Source organism: Bactrocera dorsalis, chromosome 5 (assembly GCF_023373825.1).
Source record: "Bactrocera dorsalis isolate Fly_Bdor chromosome 5, ASM2337382v1, whole genome shotgun sequence".
Lineage (NCBI taxonomy): Eukaryota > Metazoa > Arthropoda > Insecta > Diptera > Tephritidae > Bactrocera > Bactrocera dorsalis.
The window spans coordinates 6,177,494-6,194,408 of NC_064307.1; the positions used below are offsets into that span (position 1 = coordinate 6,177,494).

Consider the following 16,915-nt stretch of genomic DNA (forward strand, 5'->3'; position numbering starts at 1 on the left):
TACTCACCTGCGAGCAGACGGCATACAAGGCCACCAGGCGATTGTGTCGGAACTTCTTCATAATGGCGGCCTCTTGCAGGAACGCCTGCGTCGACATGGTGCCTTCGCGCAGCGTTTTCACGGCGACGTCAATATTGTTGCGCCACTTGCCGTAGAACACCTCACCGAAGTTGCCGCGTCCCAATTTGCGTATCAATTGAATTTCGGAGCGCGGTATCTCGTACTTGTCACGCAATTCCGGTCCCAGGTCCCACATTTGCGGCTGTGGCTTCGGACACGGACGCGACAGTATGTGGCAAAGGCCAAGTGCATTTTCTACGGAAATTAATAGCAAATGAATATACAACATGGCAAATAACACGCGCAACCAGTTACAGTAGCGGCCATAAAATGGTGACTGGCAATGAAAACATTAAATTTAAAGATTTTTGCTGAGGATTTTCATTGATTTTCGAATTCGATCTTCGAAGTTGTTACTTTTAGCGGATTACAACGGTTTCGCCGAGCTTTACCGTTATATAGTTCTAAATCAAACGCGAAAAATATTTAGAACTTCACTAAGTCCAGCGAACATCCGTCCGTATATTCCGTGTCGTCTAAATGTTTCACTTTGAAAAACGCGTTTTACATTTTCAATTTGGCACCAGAAACTCGCCGCTACTGTATTGACAAATGCGTGTGCATAAAATTAACAACTTACTACTGTAGGCCATCACCAGCGCCTGCAACGAGGGGAAAGTCTGATTTGTGGCTATGTAGTAGCCACCATTGTCGAGCGGCTTGATGCGATAATGTTTCACATGGTAGCCACGGCCATCCTCCCAATCCTTCACCGACAACGAATATCCGTTGGGATTGTGTTCCGACGGACGCACCAGGAATGTACCGCGCGGATTCTCCTCCGCCAACAAAAGCTTATCGGCCTCTTTGCGTAGCACATTTTCAAAGAACCAACTAAAAGAAGGGGGAGCGGAGAGCGAAGGAATATATGTTTATTAAATCAGCAACACATGGAAAATCATATAAAATGTGTATGTATGTATGTATGTGTACTTACTCTTCACTGTTCACGCTGCGCTCCTCGGCGACAAAGTTTAGGGGTATCAAACCCTCCTGGCGTGTGCTCAAATTGACTACACGCCACCAATCGGACTCGGTGTCGTCGATTACTTCCATCCGGTCGCCCTTCATGAAGCTCAAGTCAGACTCATCGCGCGACTTGTAATCGTATAGGGCGACCACGACACGCCGCTTGGGCAGACCACCTTGAACGCCAGCTGTAAATACAACAAGGAAACAGTAAGCAGAGATGAGTGGGGGTTATGAAAGGCAAATACATATATATATGTATATATAATTTTTTTTAAATACATTTGTGTGCTGTGTCTACATAAGGGTTGGGTTTAAGTAAATTTTAATGTGTATTTGATTGCGTCGACGAGGACCAAATGGCGGCAGCTGGCAAAGCGCTTGAGGAAATTGGAAAAATCGGTTGAATTTGAGGAAATTTAATAAACCGAGGAAGAAGCTTCATTTCTGCTATATATTTTTTAACTACAAGAGTGCTGGATCGCGCTCAAGAGTTCGGGTTTTCAGGAGCTACAATAAAACACAGATAAATAATAAACTTCGACACCAGCATACACACATGCAAAGTAATGCTGAATGCACGAGTGTGCGTGTATGTATGTGTGTGTAAATTTAAAAACCTTTTAAAGCAACCTAAAAACGCCGCATTCTCGGTCGCGCTGCCATAATTCATTGCAACACAATCTACTAATTGAATGAAGAGCAAAACAGAAAAAAATAAATAACTGTAAAATGTAAGCCAGCAACAGCAAGGGGCAAGTGGCAGATGAGATGCAAAATTAATGAATAACGGTACCGCGTAATGCCAACTTTTTCCAAGTGCACTTACTGTCGCTAATTGTATTGCACTAGATATTTACTCGCTACTCGCTGTTCGTGTGTTTTTCGGTCAATCATACTTTTTGGTGTTAAGAGCGCAAAGTGTGCATGTGTGAGTGTATATGTGTGTACGAAGTAAAAAGTTGAGAAGCAGCGTTGTCTGTTTGTGACTGTGTAAATGAAAATGTAAATAATTGCCTGCCGACCAGTTGGCAGCTTAGCTTTTTTAGCAAGGAGCCTTGGCCTCGGCGTGCATTCCGTGAATTCACACACACACACACACTCAGAGCCGCTCGAAAAACATACATAACGCTTACAGATGCACATATCAGCGCATAGGCAACATGCCACACGCACCACCGCGCTGCTGCTGGCACACATGTGGCGAGGCGAGCGTATCAAGTGGCATTTGCTACAAGTGCTGCACAGCGAAAATCAGCTTTGTTCTGCGCCTTTCAACTTTGGCCTGCAAATGGAATTTGCTCAAGCTGGCTTGTAATGCTCTCGCAAGCCTCAATAATGAAGACACAGCAATCACAGCTGCTGCTGCCGCATGCACTTCGCCACGTTGCAGCGCCAATGAATGCCGCAGTTGCGGGGTCTCGGTCTCAGCGTTCAATGCGCAGCTGTGTTGTGCGGTCGCAAGGTTCAGCGCAGCAGCAGCCGTCGCTAGGGCGGGCGTGTGCCAGAGGGCAAGTTTCAATGTTGCTGCTGCTCAAGCGCACTACAAACACACACACGCCTATACAGCACTGAAAGTTTTATTAGGCACAGTAGCGCGCAAAATATATGCAATATGTCCATTACAGCAAATACTGTTTTAGTCTCGTCTTGTGTAATAAAACCACAAACTACTCAGGAATTTTGTTATTGCAGGCGTGATACTGCCTTTATAAAAACAATTGCTTACATTTGGGCGCGCTTTAAAACCCAATCCAATTAATTATGTATGTCCCGATCTCAAAATAATGTATGCTGGTAAATGGAAGAAAAATATAAGGTAAGAGTGATATTACCCATATGAGGCGTGAGTCCCAGTAGCCTAATAGTATGCTTAGAATTAACACAACGTAAAAATATGTTTTCTTTGTATATAAGCAATTAGAAATTCAGGGACTCGTTGAGTTGAACAAATTATCATCAATTACACCAGTCAACAAAAAAAATGTCTTTTGGGTTCCGTTGTCATGCTCAAATTCTGGATCTAGACATTGAAAAACATTAGAATTTCTATTTTTATCCCTAAAAGCTTGCCTTTGCCCGATACGAATGGGCTTAATTTGTCCATACGAACATAAAAGAAAAACGAAAAAAAAAGAGTTTTACAAAAACAATTTTGAATGTAAAAAAATTCCTTGATTTTTGGTGTTAAAGAAACTGAAACAGCAGCCAGACCCAAAAATCGTGTCAAACGGTGTTTTCGTGAACCACAAAGCGCTTTAATTCTGCCCAACACTGTGCATGCAAGCGCCTAACAGCTTACAACTATAAATATTTAATTATTCAACCGCGTTAAGTCGTACTTAAGCGTTGTTGAGCTCAAGCCAAGCGAGAAGGAAAGTCGTCGTTTTATGACGTTACCGCTGGGCGTTTATGTATACACACATACTAATGTAATATTTAGAGTGATGTAAATAAATAGTATAAAAACTTGTGGCGATGCAGAATGCTGGAATTCCGTATCTAACTCAAAAGTAGAAGCTTTCCTGTTCATGAGCTAAAAGTTGACTTTTAAACATATTTTTCAAAATATAAATCACAAGGAATTTGCACACTAATGTTTATCATTCAAAAATTTCCACATCTACTTCAGTCATTCTTCCGCCACGGATTTTGCTAGATTTCAATTACACAAGTTGAGCTTAAATCTCATAAACCTTAAGAACTACGTTGCCCGCAGTTCCTAACCTAACCTAAGTTTTATGTAACGCTACTGATCGCGATCATTCACAGTTGGTAAGCATTAATATCTTCGAAACTGTATCAAATTGAATTATTATATCTGCAAAAAAAAGTCTCAAAAGGGCAAAAACTTATCGGGGAGCGGTGAAAGTATAAACTAGTACAAGGACGTGTTAAGTATTCTCGTTGAAAGAAATCGAGAGGATATTGAAAACAGTTTTATTACATGTTAGTGCCTCAAATTAATAGCAAATATTAATTGTATACCTAAGTGATTAAAGACAAAGGGGTTCCTGATATGTACCTATGCTCAATGCTATCAATCGACAGGTATGTATATAGGGTAGTCGAAAAAGTATTTTCGTATTTCTAATGAAGCTTCAACTTATTTTTTTATATTTATAATGAACTTTAATGAACCAAATATGTACCATTTTGGTTGACCACTTTTGCCATTTTCCGCTAGAAACATTATACCATCAGTGTAAAACAATTCTGGTATCTCGGCGAAAAACTGCGACAAGTAATTTTCACAGTCATCTCTTGAAGCCAATTTGACTCCATTAAGGGAGTTCTGCATTGACCGAAACAAATGGTAGTGCGATGGTGCAAGGTGAGGGCTATACGGTGGATGCATCAGAATTTCCCAGCCAAGCTCTCCCAGTTTTTGCCGAGTCATCAAAGATGTGTGTGTGGTTTAGTGTTATTCTGATGGAAGACGATCTGTTTCTGTTTCTGTTGATCAGTTCTGGCCGTTTTTTTTTTGATTGTTTGCTTCAATTTCATCAGTTGTTGGCAGTAAAATGTAGAATCAATCGTTCGACCAGGCTGGAGTAGCTCATAGTGGATGATTCCCTTCCAATCCACCAAACACTCAGCATAACCTTTCGAGGCGTCAATCCTGACTTTGCGACCATTTGTTGAGCTTCACCACGCTGGGAATATGATCATTTTAGTCGTATTTTATCCACTTTTCGTCTCCTATTACCATTCGCTTCAGAAATGGTTCAATTTAATTTCGTTTCAGCAAAGAATTGCAGGTGTTAATTCGATCTATTAAATTTTTCACAGACAATTCATTTGTATTCAATGATATGACACAATGTGATTGGTGGCACTGGAGATATAAGATTGCAAAGACATCTAATGACAAAATACGAAAAGACTTTTTCGACTAACCTATATATCTCAATCACCGAAAAGTTTACAGCTCACTAGATATTAACAACCAGTATACCCAAAAATACACTTACACATACATATGTATGTACATACATTTGTGAGTCAGAATTAAAATTTAATTAATGAATAACTCAAAAATGTTTCGCACTCACTCAATGAGCTTCGAGCTTACCCTGATTAACAAATAAATACGGATTACAAGCAATAAAATATTAAAACGAGCGACCTTTCACACAATTGCCCACACAAATATGTACATATGTATGTATGTGCGAACAGTGATTTCTCATATTCACAAACACACACACACACACATAATTAAATACCTATACAGTTATATATGCGTACTGGGCAAATGAGTCTGTCAAGTCACTGGGTTTCCCAAATGCCCACTGCGCGTTGCAAACTTAATAATTAACAGCGCACACACATACACTCACACAACTACAGGCGCATATATGTACATATTTCACCCAGAAACACACACACACAAACACGAGCAGAGTAAATATAACGGATCTGAATACTTACTTGGCGTTGTACGCGGGCGTATTATGTCTGCGCCGCCCTTGGCGCCAATTTTGAGCGGCCCACGATTCGGATCTGGTGTGTAACGGGAGTCCAGCGAGCCGCCATTGTTATGCTTTTGCCCGCTATTATTTATATGCGTCTGACCGAATGTGTAATCTGATTTTTTATAGCCACTCGGGTAGGCAAGCGCCAGCTCCTGATCCTGTCGTTTGCTGCAACATTTATTGCCCATTTTGCTTGCGTCTGCTTGCCACTCGCCGCTTGCTACTTGCCACTGCTGGCCACTGGCCACTTGCCACAATCAACGCGCTTAGCCGGCCGGCCGCTGCTTCGCTCACTCGCTCACGCGCTTTGCTTTGTGTTATAAATAAAATTGGCTTATCCGCCAGCTCGCAACGCTGTGGCACTCAATTTTATGCAACAACAAAAACAAAAAGGCGTTGAGTAATGAAAAAGTCACTTTGCTAAGTTAAGTTTTGAATAAATTTTTTGTTGCACCAAATTTGATTATTCGCGAGCGCACTGCGTTTAAATGCTTGCACCACCGCCGTGTTGCAGTGAGCAGACGCACGGTTGCAATTTGATTTGTCCCGTTATTATTTAGCTTTTATTCGTGTTTTTTTGGGGGGGTTTACTGACTAAACGTCGTTGTCAATACGAATGCTATCATATGCGTTGTAGTTGTTGTTGTGGTGTTTTTCACTTATTCGTGTTTTTTAAAAAATGCTGCAATTCTTGTTCGTTTTTGGCAATGTTAATTGTTGGTTTTTGGTTTGTCAATTTCGCTTTGAGTTGTTGCAATTGTTGTTGTTTTTTCGTCGCTTTTTTGCTTTACTTCAAATAAAGTTCGACCTTTTCGCGCGTTACTGGCTTTAACGTGGAGTTCTGTTTTGATTTCGAGATCATTTGTTGCATGCGTACGAGTGTTGTTGTTGTTGTTGTAGTTTTGTGAACATTCGTTTAAATTTCAATTGAATTGAGATGTTTAATTAATTTAATAAACTATCAGTCAAGTTTTTTGTTTTTGGATTTTTTGTTTTCATTAAAATATTTACGATTTAAAAGTGAAAAAACGTGGAGGGCTTTAAATTTGAAAAGCTTCGGATACAGTTAGTTGTTGGCGCCTACTAACTACTACCAACGCTAAGTACTACAGCTATGGCTACGTGCTGCACTAGAGACGGGTTGTCCTTTTGATTACAGTTTATATTTGCGGTGAACTAGTAGTTGTGACTGGGACACGTGACACACCGGTTTGGGACACACTGTTGCACTGAGTACGCTTGTGTTACAGTTATATTGGCTTCTAGTATTAGTTAATGATTAGCACGCACGGTTTTATGTAGTTTATTAATGTTTAGTATTTAGGTTGTTGTTGGATGTGTTGTGTTGGTTTTTTAGTGGCACTGGCGCTTGTGACGAGTCGCTTGTCCCTCTGTGCCGTCGTCGTACCGTTGCACTGTGCTGTGCTGTGCAGTGCTCACAAGCACCTTTGTATTAGTACTGCGGGTACTGCGGATTTGTTGCTTCCACGTTCGTTCGTTTTATTTTCTTCTTTCGCCTGTGTTTGTGTTTGCTTAGTGTTGCCTTTGGCTTCGTAATCGTGTTCGGTTACGCCACGGCGACCTTTATGTCGTCGTACTCGTTCTCGTCCTCGTCGGCGGCGTCGGCAATTTCGTTTGTGTTGCAGTCATGTGTTATTCTTTGCTCTTTTGTTTATATATTGTTTGATTTTCTTTGACGTTATTCTCATTGCTGTACGACGGTATTTCCCTTGACCCTAAGGATTGACTTTTTTAGTTGCTCTGACGGCTGCTACCACTGTTATTGTTGCTGCTCTGCTCAAGTTGCGTATCTGTAACGAGAAAAAAGTTATAAATATATTTTAGTATATTTACTAAGAAACATAAAGGAAGGGATCAATATTAGTGTGTGTTTATTTGTGGAGCGCTTCAAAGAAAATATACCTCAAAACAATGACGCTTCAAGTGAAATGTCATTGTGTGGCATGTCATGTGACATTTGTCGAAATGATAGCATTGTTGTTGTATGTTGCTTGAAGTGACAGTTTGTTTATTTTAAAAAGTTAAGAGTACCTTCGCGCTATAATGAAAGATTTGAGCATTTTCATGTATAATCATGAATTTCGACTTCCAGTAACTCAACTTGTTTCGAAACATTCGAATACAAATTACCACAATCCAAACCTTATAAATAAAATAATGGGTTGTCAAAAGAGTCTTGCGGTTTTTTTATGGATTTTTTTTTGTATTAAAATTGAAATAAATTTTTGATGACTCATGCCCAGCTCTTGACCGATGCTACGGCTGCTACAATGCCGGTCTCTTTCGACCAATTCAGCGATTTTATCGCAATTTTCGACGACAGGCCTTCCGGAGCGTGGCGCATCTTCGACCACCTCTACACCAGAACGAAAACGTTGAAACCATCGTTGTGCGGTGGAAATGGAAACTGTATCGGGTCCATAAACTGCACAAATTTTAATGGCGGCTTGAGATGCATTTTTGCCTTTATCGTAGTAGTACTGTAAAATATGCCGTATTTTCTCTTTATTTTGCTCCATGTTTGCGACGCTATAACTCACGAACGACTTAAAAGAAACGACAATCAATCAAACACGTGTTAGCGCGTGAAATGAGCTTTCCAAAAAGGTATAGCATGACCCGATGCGACGAATAAAACTAGAACTACGCGCTTTCAGCGCCAACTAGCGAAAATACCGCAAGACTTTTTTGACAACCTAATATATGAAATGCCGAATTTCTAGAAACCAATATATTCAGGTTTCTCACGCTTCCTTTTTTATTGGAAAAATACTTTTATTTCGGGTTTCAAGTTAATATTTGGCTGCAAGCCCATTACTGTCAAACTCGGCTTGACATCTACGAGGCATTAACTCCGCTAAACTTTTGTAGGTGTCCTTTGGAATATGATTCTATTTTTATATCTTTATTATTAATCTTTTTGTCTAATCCCTGGAAATTTCCAACTATATGATTCCTTCAAATGTGTCCAAAGAATTTCGATTGAGTTTAAGTCCGGGCTGCATGAAGGTCAGTATGTTTCAAGTCGTTATCTTGGTGGTAAATCCACGTTACGGGCATATTGTCATCAGCATATGATAACATTAGATTGACTATGATTGACATGTATTTAAACTGGTCCATGCGTCCATCGATTTAACAAAGAGACCCAACACCTTGCCACGACATGGCACCCCAAACATTAAACAGCTGCCACCATGTTTTAAAGTTGGCCTAGTATATTTGGGGTCCAACTTCTTGCATCGAGCCCCGCGGACATACGTTTTCCCATCTGTAGAATCCCTATTTATCTTACTTTCATTAGTAAATAATACTTTTTTTCCACTCTTTTGCTGTCCAGTATTGCGGTATTTCATTGCAAACTCTTAGGGACTCCTTTGATTGCGTTCAGAGGATATTGGCTTTTTCCTTGAGACTCCCAAATTTCTCCAAAAACCGCAACTCGACTTTGATTTGTCGTATTATAGAGATCGTTTTTTGACTCGCGGATAATTAACTCGTCCTTCCGAAGAGTCGATTTTCGACTTGTCTTCTTTCTTGGAACTTGTTTTGTTCTTTTATTATTGTTCAAATACCTAATTGAATAAAAGCCTAAACTGTTTCCGAATAAGGGAACTTTAGCAAAATATGTTAATAGCTAAATCTGATCATACTTTCATATAACGGTGCAATGACGACCGGTTTATTTTTAATTCAGCCAGACTAATTAAGGTTTATATAACTGAAATATAATATAGGGTAGAGTACCAACTATTTAACTAGGGAAACAGCATACTTCAAGAAGGCGTCTACCTAACACATTTACCTAAATTAAAGTAGCGCCTCTATTATCTATAAAAAACAGCCTTTTCAGTCTAAATGCGAGAAACCTATGCAACCATTAGCGAGTTTGCTTCCTCTCATAGAAATAATCATACAACATTAGTTGGGCACTAACATATCATTAAATATGACCTTGAACATGTGAAAACATTTATCAGATCAAATATTTCGGCAAAAAACAGTTTTTTTTTGGAGACGAAAGGACAGTTGCTCAGAAACTGTAGAACAACTGCGTTCATATATAGACTGGTCATGACTAAATCGACCCAATTCATCATGCTGCTTATATATATATTTTTAGAGGGTCTGCGACGTTTCCCCCTGTGTCACAGAACTTTGTGGGAAAACTCAGTGCAAAGTGTAATTAGAAAAAAAACTTATTTTCTTTGCTGCCCATTGTCTCTTCTGCATCTTCTTAAGAAAATTCTGCAACATTTGTTTAGCCTCGGACAAAAAACAGAAGCTTAGGCAGTTACAATGGCAGTTGGCAATAAATTTGAGCACACTCGGGTATTTGCACAAATCAAAAAATGAATATGAGTAAATACGAAAAGCGAAGAAAGCCTTCAACTAAAGCAGAAACGTGTGATAACATTAATAGGCGAACCACAAGTCATTCGCCCGCACAAACACGAGTGCCAAGTTCAAGCACAGCAAGAAGACGGGCCAATGACTTTAGCGGCCACGCAGCTTCCCAGCAACTTAGCTACCGGCTGCACGCGACTTATGGCCCACTACCCAGCGTTCACTCCGGTTTGTTGGTTGTTGGCCGGCGTTCACCTTTTTCGTTCGTTGATAGCCGATTTCGTCTGTGAAATGTCCTTTCGAGATTTTGGCAATTTATTTCCATTCAACTGCAGAGAATGCGCACAAAGTCTTTGACCGACTGCGCTGAACTGAACTTGTCTATGGCAACACACTTGTTGTTGCTGCGACGGTGGCTTTGAGCGATGGAGGCACTGGAGTGCAGTGCTCGACAAATCGGCGACCGTTGTCTGGCAGTCGGCGTTAAATTGCAGCATAAACACTTGCAGATGTTCATCTACTGTTGTCCTTATGTTGTTGTTGCGGTCTCTACATTTGTTACTGTCCACAGCGAGAGAAGACAATGACATTGAAGAACCCTCGATATCCATCCTTTCACCTGCCTAATACGGCTCCCTATTACTATTAGCACACTTATAGCTCTTTAACGGATCAGGAACGTGTGTATGTGTGTGTGTGAGGAGTCAAGGGTTGATTATCGCCTGTTGCCATTAATAGCGTTCAATTGGTTAATTGAGGGGCTGTGTAAATTGCAATTTGTGCCTCGATAATATCCTAGACGTGAACGAGAAGAGCAGCCTAAGAACAATAACAACAATAGCAGAGCAGCTCAGGCTAAATTGTTACTTTACAAATAGATTTCGATCGATTGTATTGAGTGTAATTAAGAAACGGGCTTACTTAGCAGCAACTGGCAAGAAGCGCTCGAATTGCGGCGCCTGTGGTTGTTGCAACCAATTTAATGTGAAACATCTGTCTGGACTCGTGCGACGAGCTGACTAGGCGTCCGCTTCACTTCCCCCTCTATGAGCGCATATGACCGAGCAGTATGTCAAAGAGCAAGGTTCATGTGTGTGTCAGCAGCAGAAACTAAATTTGCTGTCAAAGAGACCCGAAACAAAAAGTACAAAATGGCCATTCAGCTGAATGAAGTCCGAGCGGCCCCTGGACTTTTGGACACAAAGCGTTGACAAATGAAAACCGCACAGTCAAACGAAAAATCGATTGCATTTCAATTTTATTTTGATTTTCATATTTTTCACTTTTTCTTTTTTCATTTAGCATTGTGCAGTGAGCTGGAAATCGAGGCATGGGCAGATCATAAAGGATTAAAAGCGATACTCAGTTTTTTGGTGTTATTTAGTAGCTGAAGTACTAAAATGACTTGGGTGAAAAAATATATGTATGTATATGTAATAGCAAAGAATTTCAGGGCAAAAGGGAAATGAAGTAAGGCAGAATATAAAAGCCGTACAAAAAGTGATGATTAATTACATATGTACATATATACGGCGTAAAGAGTTCAATGTGATATTTGAAGGGGTAGGCATACTGTTAGAACTCCTTTTTTTTAGATATTTTCTTTGATTATCCTAATATCCCTTTTCAGTTCTTTGAATGGTGATGTTAGTTTTACGGAGATATTCGGCTCTAAATATCCCAAGAACTACGGATTTAAAATGCGGAAATAAAAGCTCTAAGCATGGAAGCTATAATACCCTTCACAAACGAAAAAAAATATATACAACAATTTGATTTGAATCGCTATAGTGTTTCGATAGCGGTGACCGATCCGACAAATGATCAACTTTTTGAAGAGAAAACATTCTTGTGTAAATTTTCAAATCGATATCTATCTCAAAAACAGTATCGGTCTGCGCACAGCATCAATGGTTTCCGCAACAGCAAATTCATTTGGGACAACCTTCACAAAATTCGTCTTGGAAGGATCTACATCCCTGATTGAACTCCCAATACCCACGATAAGCACTGATGAACACTCCTTGATGGTACATCGTCAAATATTGAATTTAGTTCACCGATGCACGATTTCTGCTAATCCACGTCGAAAATATTCGCCACTTTATTCCAATTTTTGGTCGAGATGAATATTTTAAGTTACTGTAAACAAAATAAACAGCGCTCGTGTGTCAAAATTTTCTGGACATGAATAACATCAAAAATGTTCAACTTTACGATAGCGTCGTGAGTTGCCAGATTGCATTACTAGAGTTGCCAATTATCGTAATGTAAAAGACAACCTATTATCTATTATAAAATGATTTAATTCGAGGGAAAATGGGCCATGGTAAGCATTGTAGTCCTGAAAAAAGACGCATTTTGCACAATATGAAGAAATCCGGGAAAACTCATAAAAGCTAAGGAGATTTATTTGACTAGAAACAGAAAAACTACAACTACCGCGAAAGACAAAAATTACTGAAGATAAAGCCGTAGTCCGGAAAGCAAAGTCCGACCCATTTAGGTCTTCAAGTGAAATAATGCAGGAAATCATTGAAGAATATGGATGAAATTTACCGCGGAAGACTGTTAGAAGTCGTTTAAATAAGGCACAACTTTTTGAGAGTCAAAGTCGAAAAAACCACTTCACACATTTTTGGAACGGATGAAATGAAAATTAATCGAATGGTCCTGATGGATGAAGTACTTTTCATCGTCATAAAGGTCAATCGTTGAATCCCTGCTACTCAAAAAACGACGACAAAACACATAGGCGGAAATACAATATTATGACATAAGGTGCCTTTTTCTGTCACGGCCTGGGCCCAACTATTAACGGGAAAATGAATTGGTATCAATATTTAGACATATTAAGGATCGAAATGGAATTATTTACATTCAATTGCAAGCTCCATCGCTGGCCTTTTATGCAGGATAGGAAGGTCTCACAGGATTAATAATTCATTTTATTCTTTTAATTGAAACACGAAATAATAATTGTAACCAATATGATCTTTTCAACTTTAACCTTAGTAACATATCCCTAATATGGACGGAAAATACTAGTAAGATTTAAATTATTTCCTAAAGATGGAATTACAGTCTGTCGAGTAAGAGCGTGGTCGACTTTACCGACAGTTAATGAAAGATTTCGCTCTAATTCCTTCGCGAGCCGATAGAGGGAAGCTTTGTCCTTGATGCATTGTCAACAAAGGTTCAGTTGTCGTTGATCTTTTGAAAGAGAATCACGTTAAACGCCATGAGTGCTAAGTACGCGTCGCGCTACGAGGCTGTGTTCCTTTGCATCCGCACGAAAGGTCCCAAAATGTCGCAATCAGCGGCTGCTAAATATATGAGAAAGTCGAAGGCATTTGTACAGAAGTGGATACAGCGATATAAAGTGGCTAAAAATGTCGATGATTTACCAGAACGTGGTTCGATAGGAAAAGTGAACAAAAAAGATGAAAAAAGGATAGTGAATCTGTTTTCGCGGAATCCTGCTTTAACACTGCGGCAAGGACAAGCAAAATTAATGGCAAAAGGTTTAGATATATCCTACGAAACTATCCGAACCCTTCTTCATACTCATGATCTGAAATGGCGCAACACAATGAAGAAGCTTCTGTTGACTGAAAAACTTGTGACAAAGCAACTCGCTTAGGCGCATGAGAATATTAATAGAGATTTTGAAACCGTCATTTTTACTGATGTATGTTCTATATGGGCAGGTTTTGTCCTCACGCGAGCCTGGTCAACTTCCACCAATAGGATTGTTCAGCGGACCGTAAAACATGGAATAAAGGCGCATCTTTGGGGCTGCTTCTCAAGCACTCGGCACTTTGTACCTCTTTACTCACAACCTAAATGCCGAGAAATTGATAAAAATCAACAAAAAGGCTTTACTGCTAACTGCCAAACAATGGTTTATCAGAAAAAATTAAGATTGGATTCTGCAGGAGGACAACGATCGTAAACACCGTAGCAAGCTCTGTACTCAGTGGAAAACTCAAGCTGGCAGCGTTACATTCGATTGTCCGTCGCACCCCGTACAATGTATTTATAAATATGAAAATTTCATAAAATAATGTTTTTTATAAATAATCCCGACCACGCTCTTACTTGACAGACTATATTATCTTGGCAATATATCTATTGCCAATCAATCACGTGTTAGCTCCTCTATAATGATATTTGTAGGACTAGAAACAAATCGATATAAAACCAGTTCCATCTGATATCTCCAAAAAAAAAACTCTCAAATAGAGATAAAATGGAAAAAAGAATTTTCATCCAGAAGTGAATTCTTAGCACAGTACTCTAAGCAACATAAGTACACTATCTATCGGCGTCAGCTGAAGACAATTATCTATGAAAAAATTTAAGAAATATTAGCGATAAAATTGTGAATCCATTTTTTTTAAGTTGACAGAAAAATTTATCCATTTAGCGGACAAAAGTTGAAATGAAACCTTGAAAATATCTCCTTGATTGAAATCGAGCAGACGTGACAATGGTTTAAAATGCATGCAAATAAAAAAACAATAAAAACGGAGGATTAAATTAAATGGAGTAAAAAAATTTCAGCTATTATGAAACGTTTTCTAACCTCAAAACAATATTGCAAAGCGATGTAACAACAAAAACATAAATTTCCAAAGCAAATATACATATATTATGGGACAATGCAAATGTTTTCGACTTCGAATCACATAATTTTTGCTTCTCGTAATTTTTTCAATTGCCTGTTTCCCGTTACATTTGTGCACGTTCAAGGTTTTTCCCCCTTTGCATCCTTGAAGTGTTGTTTACATACCTAATTTTTATGTTGGTTACAGTTACTTGCGGTTTTGCTTGCACTTCAACCCTGTTTTATGTTTGATATGCCAACCACAGCAAAAATCACTTGAACTGCGAATGTGAAGGCGACGACGTCGACGACGAAATGGCGAAAGGACAAAGGGACGAGTGAGAGCATGCGTCTGTCGCTACTTAAAACGTCGACACCGCGTCCGCTTCCGGTGACGCCACTCCAGCCAAACAAGCTACGAAGCAGGCTCACAGGCCGCCTGAGCAGGCAGAGGCAAGGCGCGCAGCCAAAGAAACAGGCAGACTGTGAACGCCAGACAGTCGTTCACCTTTAAGAGTCACGTGTTATCGATTAGTTTGAAATATGTAATGTGAACACAAGCACACGCACACACACATATGTAACTATGTAAGAGAACACACATAAATATATATGTACGTACATATGTACAGAAGACGCTCGTAGGCATAAGAAAGCGGATAATTGCAGGGAAATCCACCAGCAAATGTGCGGGCTGTTTGGTTTCAAGCGTATGCAAGTGGCATGTGTGTGGTGTGGCAGCTCTGTTAAAACACAATTATACATGAATTATGCTCGCTTTCGCGCGCTGCCAAGGTAGCAACAGAACACTGGCGGTGGTGTAATAAAACACTTCCAAACTCTAGTCTGCCCGCTCCCGGAATTCGATGTACAAAAACTCTCGGTCTTTCTCTCGCATACGCGTGCATGTACATACATACATATGTATGTTTATGTATTGCTGTTGTAAATCTCAAGAGCGACGCGTGGCTTGCCGAGTTAAAAAGATGTACGGAAACGCTCAAGAGTATGAGAGTGTGTGTGGGTATGTGTGCACAGGCATTAAATCTCAAATGGGCTCCACATATGGTAGGCAGGCTTAATGTAAACAAACGGCGCATGTGTCTATCAACGGGAATGTGCGGCGGTGGAGATTTCGTTGAAGAATGAAGTTTAATGTTGTGTATGTTTGCATTTTTACGGCGCATACCGTTAAGCACGAATGGCACACGAACTCTTGTCGCACACACACTCACCAAATGCTCTTTAAGGGAATTCCTTTCACCTTCGGGGTATTTGACTTTTATTGGAAATCTAACGAAGAATGCCTAACACCCACGTCCGCTTTTGGAAAAAGCAGACAAGCTTTAACACATAACGGAATTGGTTGTTTTTTGTCACACATGTTGCATACATGCTATCAGGCCTGGAGCTTGGCCATAATTACAACTTTTTTTAAATTTCATAACAATAACAACGCCTTTTGTTTTACAGCGTCGCATTCGGTCACGCGAAGTTAGCAAATCTGATGTCATTCATTACATTGTTAATAAGTCACGCTAAAATTGTTATTGCCGCACTATTGATTTTCGTAATTGCGATTGCAAATCTATCGTGTGTAGGTTTGGACATTCATACGTATGTATATTCACATGCTATATAACTAATGGAGTGCTTGATGACATTTGGGGAAATTTGTGGCGCACGATAAATAAAAGAAAAATGGTGTTGTTGTTGTAACGGCAGAAAACATTCCTGAAGTAATTTCGAGGCATTGTACCGGGTTGACAGACCTTGGCCGGATAAAAATCCGGGTCCCTTCCGGTTACTTAAACACGACTATCGTGGGAACGTTATTTGTATGTAAATGTGTTTGAGTATGATATTTACAGCTAAGACTTGAAGATTGGCGAAGCGAACAAACAACTGGTGTAAATAACATCGATCGCATACACCATAAAAGGTTGATACTAGAGCTTGTAAACCTTTTATGCAGGAACGAAGTCGCTGAACCAAATTTTGAGTACTTTTTCCACAAAATCAAAACGTATGTCAAGAATAGCACATTCAATACTGACGTTAAAGCTCAAAGAGAGTCTAGATTATTGCTAAAGACCCCTAACTTCAAATAACCCCACAAGGTAGGAAGGTTGCCTAGTATATTGGATAGTTGAAAACGTCTTTTCGCATATTGTCAATAGATGTCGGTGTAGTCGTGCGAGGGCTGCTATATATATTTCTGGGCTAATAATGAAAATAGGAATATTTATCAACGAAAATGGTTTTACTATTTTTCAAAATATTCTCCATCCGATTGAGACACCTCCAAAACATGGTTTTTGAATGCTTCAACAGCAACTTCTGGCGACGAAAATCGTTGACCACGCATTAT

At 39.7% G+C, this 16,915-nt stretch overlaps 1 protein-coding gene across 16 annotated transcripts in view; it reads right to left on the minus strand.

Annotated features, from left to right (window-relative positions):
- The window catches only part of LOC105233513 (tyrosine-protein kinase Src64B), a 76,004-nt gene that overhangs the window by 4,408 nt on the left and 54,681 nt on the right, over positions 1-16,915 (minus strand). For all 16 annotated transcript variants that reach the window (XM_029553501.2, XM_029553499.2, XM_029553491.2 and 13 more), the window contains 4 exons: positions 5,524-7,378; positions 1,058-1,277; positions 701-954; positions 8-315 (listed from right to left, as the gene is read on the minus strand). In XM_029553501.2, coding sequence (XP_029409361.1) covers positions 8-315; positions 701-954; positions 1,058-1,277; positions 5,524-5,755 — 1,014 coding nt within the window. In that variant the 5' untranslated portion in view covers positions 5,756-7,378. The remainder of the gene's footprint in view (positions 1-7; positions 316-700; positions 955-1,057; positions 1,278-5,523; positions 7,379-16,915) is intronic.